At 48.9% G+C, this 7,928-nt stretch overlaps 1 protein-coding gene across 1 annotated transcript; it reads right to left on the bottom strand.

Annotated features, from left to right (window-relative positions):
* Nucleotides 1-4,863: 4,863 nt before the first annotated feature.
* JUN (Jun proto-oncogene, AP-1 transcription factor subunit) lies at nucleotides 4,864-7,403 on the bottom strand. Its single transcript, XM_075287466.1, has 2 exons — nucleotides 7,348-7,403; nucleotides 4,864-6,560 (listed from the first exon to the last, which is right to left on the bottom strand). Exon 2 carries the CDS (start codon nucleotides 6,491-6,493, stop codon nucleotides 5,546-5,548), a length of 948 nt encoding a protein of 315 aa, XP_075143567.1. The 5' UTR covers nucleotides 6,494-6,560; nucleotides 7,348-7,403; the 3' UTR covers nucleotides 4,864-5,545.
* Between the last annotated feature and the right edge of the window lie 525 nt (nucleotides 7,404-7,928).

A 7,928-nucleotide genomic window follows, 5' to 3' on the forward strand; every position in this document is an offset into this window, starting at 1 on the left:
GTCCAGTCTGGAGAATGCTGCTCTGATACATTAACGTAAGGCAAAGGGGGTAATAAAATAAACTGTATATTCGGTTCCTGCAGCCTGGTTTTGGGAGCGCTCCGGTAACAGATTATTGCAGATTCCAGAATATGGAAGTGAAACAAGTTTTAACAGTTTCTTTAAAGAATGCAAAACAATCATGACCAAAAAGCGCAGCGGCATCACATGACATCACAGCGGCTTCACATGACATCACAGCGGCATCACATGACATCACAGCGGCTTCACATGACATCACAGCGGCATCACATCACAGCGGCATCACATCACATCACAGCGGCTTCACATGACATCACAGCGGCATCACATCACATCACAGCGGCATCACATGACATCACAGCGGCTTCAAATGACATCACAGCGGCTTCACATGACATCACAGCGGCTTCACATGACATCACAGCGGCTTCGCATCACATCACAGCGGCTTCACATGACATCACAGCGGCTTCAAATGACATCACAGCGGCTTCACATGACATCACAGCGGCTTCACATGACATCACAGCGGCTTCGCATCACATCACAGCGGCTTCACATCACAGAGCCTTCACATGACATCACAGCGGCTTCACATGACATCACAGCGGCTTCACATCACAGCGGCTTCACATCACATCACAGAGCCTTCACATGACATCACAGCGGCTTCGCATCACATCACAGCGGCTTCGCATCACATCACAGCGGCTTCACATGACATCACAGCGGCTTCACATGACATCACAGCGGCTTCACATGGCATCACAGCGGCTTCACATCACATCACAGCGGTATGTCTGAACATAATATTGCCAGATTATTAGGTGGCTTTCATTCTATCTATACAATTCCTTCACTCCAGAATTTGATAATCCAGAAACCTAATAATTGGATTCTTATTCCAAACCCAGACCTGCAACATAAAGTGGAATTGACCAAGTTTAGCAAAAGATACAATGTATTAAAGAGAGTTTGTGAATACACATCTGATAATCCAGAATATCCATTCATTTAGCAAGTGCAATTAATACTGGATTAAAGGATAGAATATATCATGAAACTCAGATTGGAAACACAAGAGACAGCACAATACAGAGCAACACTACAACTCCCAGCATGGTCCACTCTCTTCTATGGGAGCTCCAGCAGTTATGCTTGCTGGGAGTTGTAGTGTTGCCACTTCGTCATTCATAGATTCTTACGTTACAATATTACTTTATATTCTTCCACTTATTGGACAGTGAACGACGCACAAAGCAGAAAATCTGGTGGATTATATTGGATGGCGGATTAGAGGAATTCTCTGTATAGTTACAGCCATCAGTGCACTCAGATCTCAGCTTTGCAAGCCTATAAATAACTCTGTATCACTTGAGCACACAGCAAACACTGCAGGGGAAAAAAAAAAAAAAAAAGTTAGCTTTGGATGTGATGAGGCCAAAGTACATTGTGAACTTCATCCTGCCCCAGTAAATGGTTCAGCGCCAAATCTGTAATCAGCGCAGAAGGGAAAGAGAATGAGCAAGGTCAGGTAAACATGGAGCTTGTTGGAGCAAGTCCTGAACCCGTCCCACCCATCCCTGTGCATTGTGCATCGTGCTGCCCATATAGGGTCAGGGGGCGGGCTGCCTTCCGGGGACGGTGACATCATCGGTGTGTGTTATTGGACCCGAGCATTGGCCCCACCCAGCAACCAACTGACATGTGAAACCCTGCTCGCCTCCAAACACTGTCAACATGGCAATTTTCAAAGCAAAGTGGGAAGAGTTTCCCGCGGATTATAAAAATAAAATAAAAAAATTTGAACAATTTTTTTTTTTTTCCAGCTAGAAAGTTCACAGAACAGCGGGAGGAGATTCAACGGAAGAGAAGGTTTATTTGGCTTCACATCGTTTGTGGAAGTAGAAAATAAATCGCTGTCCTGAACCATGGCAGAACATGGCAGCACCCTACTGTACTTCAGGAATCGGAAGAGCTCGCTTTACGGCGTGCTGGAAACTGTCTCGTGATCAAGGAAGAAGCTGCAGCAACTCAGGTGTAAACCTAATTACTATATCTCAATAAGAGGGGTGTTGATAGCTTGCGCAGGATTTGGGTGCAAGTCTCTTGTTTTGGTGCAAAAGTTACAGCACCACTTCTGCTGTGTTCACACCAGTGTCGGGGTGTCCGTCGTTGTGATCCATAAGGGACCAGAACAATAGACAGATGGTGGACAGGAAAGGGATCCGGCAGACTCCACTGACTATAATCGGGGCCATCCAAAGATTTTCGGATGCAGTTGTGAATGCAGCCTTTAGCCGGTCGCGCACGAACAAAAGTTGCACCATTTAGGACAGACGGGGATTCTATCTGCAAATTGTAACTCTTTGCCTTGTCCTCTGTTCAATGGATGAAGCTGTAATATGGAGGTAGATGATGTGCAGGGAAATGGACCAATACACAAGATTAAAGGGGCGCAGCAGTCGCCCAAGCATCATGGCTGGTCACAGAGAGTCAGATCAGTCACATCTTGTAAATCTACAACCATTGGTGATATTGTACAGTATCCGCCCCTGTACCGTGCAGCCCCCCTATACCGTACAGCCCCCATGTACCGTGCAGCCCCCCTATACCGTACAGCCCCCATGTACCGTGCAGCCCCCCTATACCGTACAGCCCCCCTATACCGTACAGCCCCCCTATAGCATACAGCCCCCCTATACCGTACAGCCCCCCTATAGCATACAGCCCCCCTATACCGTACAGCCCCCCTATAGCATACACATCCCAACTTTATCTGAAGGTGAAGCAGATACTATCAGGATGGTGAGCGAGTGGAGTACTGAAGATGGAGGACCCCCCACCCCTCGGGGCGCGGGCAGATGGATTGGTGCGGTGATAATGTGTAATGTGAGAGGTTAAGTGTGGAGATGTGCAGAAAGAGATAAAATATTAATCCAGCGCCAGAGATGATGAGTTTTGGGTATCAAAGGGACGTCCGAGGGGAGATGGCGGGTAGACAGCTGCAACATTAGACAGGAGGAGAAGGATCACAGGGAAAACCGCTGGACGGCCATCTGCTCTGAGCCACAAATACAAGGAGGGGACTTCGTGTAAGTGTCATAGGCTGGAGGTCAGGTAGGCCTCGGCTACTCAATCTAGTACTGACAAAACATGGAGGGTCAACCCTGGCGACCAATCAGACCTCACCCCCGGGGCGCTCCTGCCTTTGGGTTATGTTTATATGCATTGGCCATGGCGGAAATACCTCTTCACCGAGGTATGCCAGTCCTCAGTGCTGGCATACCTCGATGTATGCCAGCACTGAGGACTGAGGCCTAGCGGGTCCTATCCAGCCCCTGAGGGGTAAGAATTCAGTCCAAGGCTCTACTACAGACAGCCCCGAGTCAGGGAAAACCATCTGTTTACACTTTGGACATTGTGCCAGGAGGAGCAGTGGAGTCCATTGACAGGAGGTGTTGTCCTGGCATCAGACCCCTGTCAGATAATGGCTTATCCTTGGGATACATCAACAATTGTAGGTTAACGAGTCTCCGTCCCCTGGGATCCCTGCTTTATAGGCCATGTTAGGTTATGTTCATCAGTCACATAACCTGTTCGCAGCTCAGTCCCATTCAAGTGAGTGGGACTGAGCTGCAATATCAAACGCGACACTCTGCAAGGTGAGATGTGCAGAGGCTGCAGTGCTCCCCCGAACATTGTGGCTTCTCCAGACCGCTGACTTGGGGCCTGGGCATCAGACACCCGTGAATCTTCAACTGATGACCAATCCAAAGCGTCTCTGCACATAGGTACAACACACCCCTGGGAATAATGTACGACTTGTCTTAGAGTTATACCCACGTGAAGGGAATTTTTTTTTTTTGCAAATTTTTCCCTGACCCTGGCCATAGTTATACCTGTACCTAGGAAAGCTGGGTGAGCACCCCTGTGGGAGGCGGCCGCTCAGCCACATTAGGTATCAGCCAGTTTTTGCAGAATTTAGTAAAAGACAAACTTTTAATAACCTGCAGTCAATCATGATGGGAGCCGACACTTTATTTTAGGATTTTCCGCTTTGCCTTAACGGGGTGTCCCAAGCTAAGTGATGGTCTGCACCATGTAATACGGTATAATGGCGTAATATACCACAGAGTGCGAACGTGTTATTACAGGACCACAGATCTACGAAAAATACTAAATACATTTATAAATATATCTTCTAAAAATCTGCATAAAAAAAATGAATATTTTTTGTCCCCAATAATCCAGCACCAGTACGGTAATGCTTGACACGGCTTGTTGTTTTTCAGCGTACTCTCCCTTTAAGCGTTTGTTGTGCTCCTGGTCACATGACCTACACAGAAAACAGGCGCTGAAATCTGCCGAGACCGAAACTAGACCTCAAGAAGGTAAGAAACCTCCAAGATTTTTACTTTCGGCTCAGACAATAGGGTCTGAGCAGCTTTCGGCGTGTGTGTTTCGCCTCCTGGTGTACAGCGCCGTATATCCTATAATTACACGGTGTATTAGGTTGCATGCTACGTCTATCTTAAAGGGACGGTGTACTCCTAAACATGGGGGGGGGTCAATACTTGTAAAATTGTACAAAATGATAACATTATCCTAGTCTTCATCTATTTAGGGTGCATGCATTTTGCAAAAGCTAAAAATCTAGATTTAGTTTTATACTTCCAACAGGAAAAACCAATTATTTTTTTTAGATTTTTTTCAATATTAAAAGGCAAAAAACACATAAGATACGTTTATCATGCACTTTTATTGCAATGTAAAAAAAAAAAAAAAAAAAAAAGTCAATATAAATTAAAAAAAAAATTCTAAAACTTTCAAATCTTGAAAATTTTCTTTAAATAGAATAGAACATGTGGAATCATCCTCAAAAAACAAAAAAACATAGAAAAAAATTATATAACTTTATTACAAAGGTTAAACTCAAACGAGTTCAAAAAATTCTCTTCTGTACAGACCATGATGGGTTAACAGGAACCCAAAATAAAGACATAAATATAAGTTACAAAGAGCTGGAAGCCGCTGCTACTGACACACGTCAGCCATGTATAATATATATAAAAAACAGATATGTACACATTTATATATATATATATATATAATATAGAATTAGGTCAAAGACAAGCAGAATTTGTCATATAAAAACAAAAATGGATGAGACAACTGCCCCCCTCCCCCACCCCCTCTGTATGAGAGTTACAGAAGTTGTATAGTCCGTCTAGCAGGTTATCCTTAATAGTGAACGATCGATAAAACGTCCAAGGGTCCGTGCAGGTTCTCAATGGTACGCACAGGCCTGGTGCTGTAGAATTGATACTGCTCTCTGCCCTACCACCTCTTTGCTCCATGGGAAGGCCGGGCAGACCCCCCTCGCGCACGCGTGTTCAACAGTCAGATCACGGACGCCTATTTTTTTTTGTTTGTTTTCTCCTCCAATCAGGAGTTTCAACCTGAAATTGCTTCACGTTCGCTCCGCACGCTCTTTCCCGGCTTCTCCTGCCGCCCGGTCCGTTCAGAAAGTCTGCAGCTGCTGCGTTAACATGAGCTGGCAGCCGCTGTTGACGTGATTCATCACTTTCTGTTTGAGCTGGGCGACCTGTTCCCGCAGCATGTTGGCAGTGGACGCCAGTTCAGAGTTCTGAGACTTTAAGGTTTTGACTTTGTCTTCCAGGCGGGCGATGCGTTCAAGCTTCCTCTTCCTGCACTTGGAGGCTGCGATCCTGTTCCTCATACGCTTCCGCTCGGCTTTTATCCTCTCCTGAGACTCCATGTCGATGGGGGAGAGAGGAGGGGTCTCGCCGGGCATTTCAGGCACAGTCTGGGGCTCTTCTTTCAGAGCTTGCAGCCTGGGGTGCTGGACGGGGATGGGCGGGCTGCTGTGATGCGGGGAGGTGAAGCCCATTGCGTTGCTGTTGAAGGCAGGGGTGGTGCTGATGGTAGTTGGGTTGAAGTTGTTCAGGTTGGCGTAGACAGGGGGCTCGTTGTGCAGGGTGTTATTGTATCCATTGCTACTGGCTATGGAGGAGGCAGGTGGCAGTCCGGTGCAGGCAGGGGCTTGGGGCGCAGACGTGACACTTGCAGGCAAGTTGTTCTGGTTATGAAGTTCTTGCAGCGCCCTGACAAACCCCTCTGCAAAGCCCTCTTGTTCGTCCGTGACATTTTTAGGGCAGAGGAACTGGGTGGGGGTAGGGGTAGTAGTGATCATCCCATTGCTGGACTGGATGATGAGCCTCTCCAGCTCCGGGGATGCCAGTTTGAGAAGTCCAACGTCCGGAGACGTGAGAATATCCGCCGCCTTGTTCCTCAAGTGAGGCTTGATGGCGCTGGACGGGTCGGACAAGTTCAGAGTCATGCTCTGCTTCAGCACTTTAGGATTGTATCCGTAGCTGGCAGGCTCGGGCTGGCTGAAGGCAGCGCTCAGTGCATCGTCGTAGAAAGTAGGTTCCATCTTAGCAGTCATACACACTGGAAGCGAACCACTGGGAGAAACGCGTCGGGCAGCAGAAACTGGGGTCTACAAAAACGTCCTGCAAAAGAGGAAAGCAAACAGGTTATTAGAGGGCGTCCTTGGAGGGAAGAGTCTCCTCATACCCCACCAGCTCAACAATACGGCCCCATATAGGGGATGAGCCCGCACTATGGAGAAGAAGTTCTTATATATATTGTACAGAACAGTCCCTGGAGTTACTCGAGAACTTCCAGATCTTCACTGCACCCCTCAATAATCATCAGATTCTCTCTGACCCCCAAACCTGTCTATAGTGTACCCCCAAACTCCTCTATAGTGTACCCCATTAGCCAGACCCCTCTATAGTGTACCCCCAACACTCTCTCCTCTATACTGTACCCCTATGATTTACACCCCATCACCCACCCAGACTCCCCTATGATGTTCCCCTTCTCCTGCACCCCCATTCCCCTCTTCTCGCCCCCCACCACTACTTGTTCCCCTTCTCCTGCACCCCCATACCCCTCTTCTTGCCCCCCACCACTACTTGTTCCCCTTCTCCTGCACCTCCATACCCCTCTCCCAGCCTTCTCACCCCCCACCACTAGCTGTCCCCCCTCTCCTGCACCTCCATACCCCTCTCCCAGCCTTCTCACCCCCCACCACTAGTTGTTCCCCTTCTCCTGCACCCCCATACCCCTCTCCCAGCCTTCTCGCCCCCCACCACTAGTTGTTCCCCTTCTCTCCCCCCACCATTAGTTGTTCCCCTTCTTCTTCCTCCCCCTATAACTCCTCGGCACTTGGTATCCCCCGGGGCAGTGCGTGTTTCGCGCCCGGAGGAGTTGAGTAAGTTTGTCCGCACTTACTTGCCGTGTCCCGGGCTGCTGCAGCGCTGAGCTCCGCTCTGTACACTCTGAGCCCGGGCCGCGTGCTGCTAACTCTTATCTGCGGGCAGTCACCCACTAAAAATAGACATGATGTCACCCCCGCGGCCTGCCATTGGTGGAGGAGCGGGTGGGCGGGGCGAAGGGTGCAAATGAACTCTGGTCGCCATGGCGACCGCCCTAGAAGATTCTAACTGTCGCGGAGGATGCCGGGATGAGGTAATGCCGCGCTGCATTGTGGGCTGACGTCGTGCTGCCGCTGCTGCCGCTGGAGGTGTCGGGCTCGGGCTCGGGCTCGGGCTCCGGGACGCGGTTTGATCTGCCTTCCCGCCACCTGCTTACTGGAAGGGACTGCCCGCGCCAGACACCGGGCCGGAGCTGCTGCAGAACCTCGTCACCGTCTCTTCAGTGATTGACAGCTCGGGCTCCCCGATGAGTGACAGACTAGCAGGTGGAAAGTTGTCGGAGTTATTCTTGGACTTGTTGTACAACAGTGCAATAGTGTGAAAGCACAGACTGCAGCTGCTGCAGAACCTCTTGTGATAGCTCTGCCCTCCTCTAAC

The sequence above is a fragment of the Leptodactylus fuscus genome, chromosome 9 (assembly GCF_031893055.1).
Source record: "Leptodactylus fuscus isolate aLepFus1 chromosome 9, aLepFus1.hap2, whole genome shotgun sequence".
Classification (NCBI taxonomy): domain Eukaryota; kingdom Metazoa; phylum Chordata; class Amphibia; order Anura; family Leptodactylidae; genus Leptodactylus; species Leptodactylus fuscus.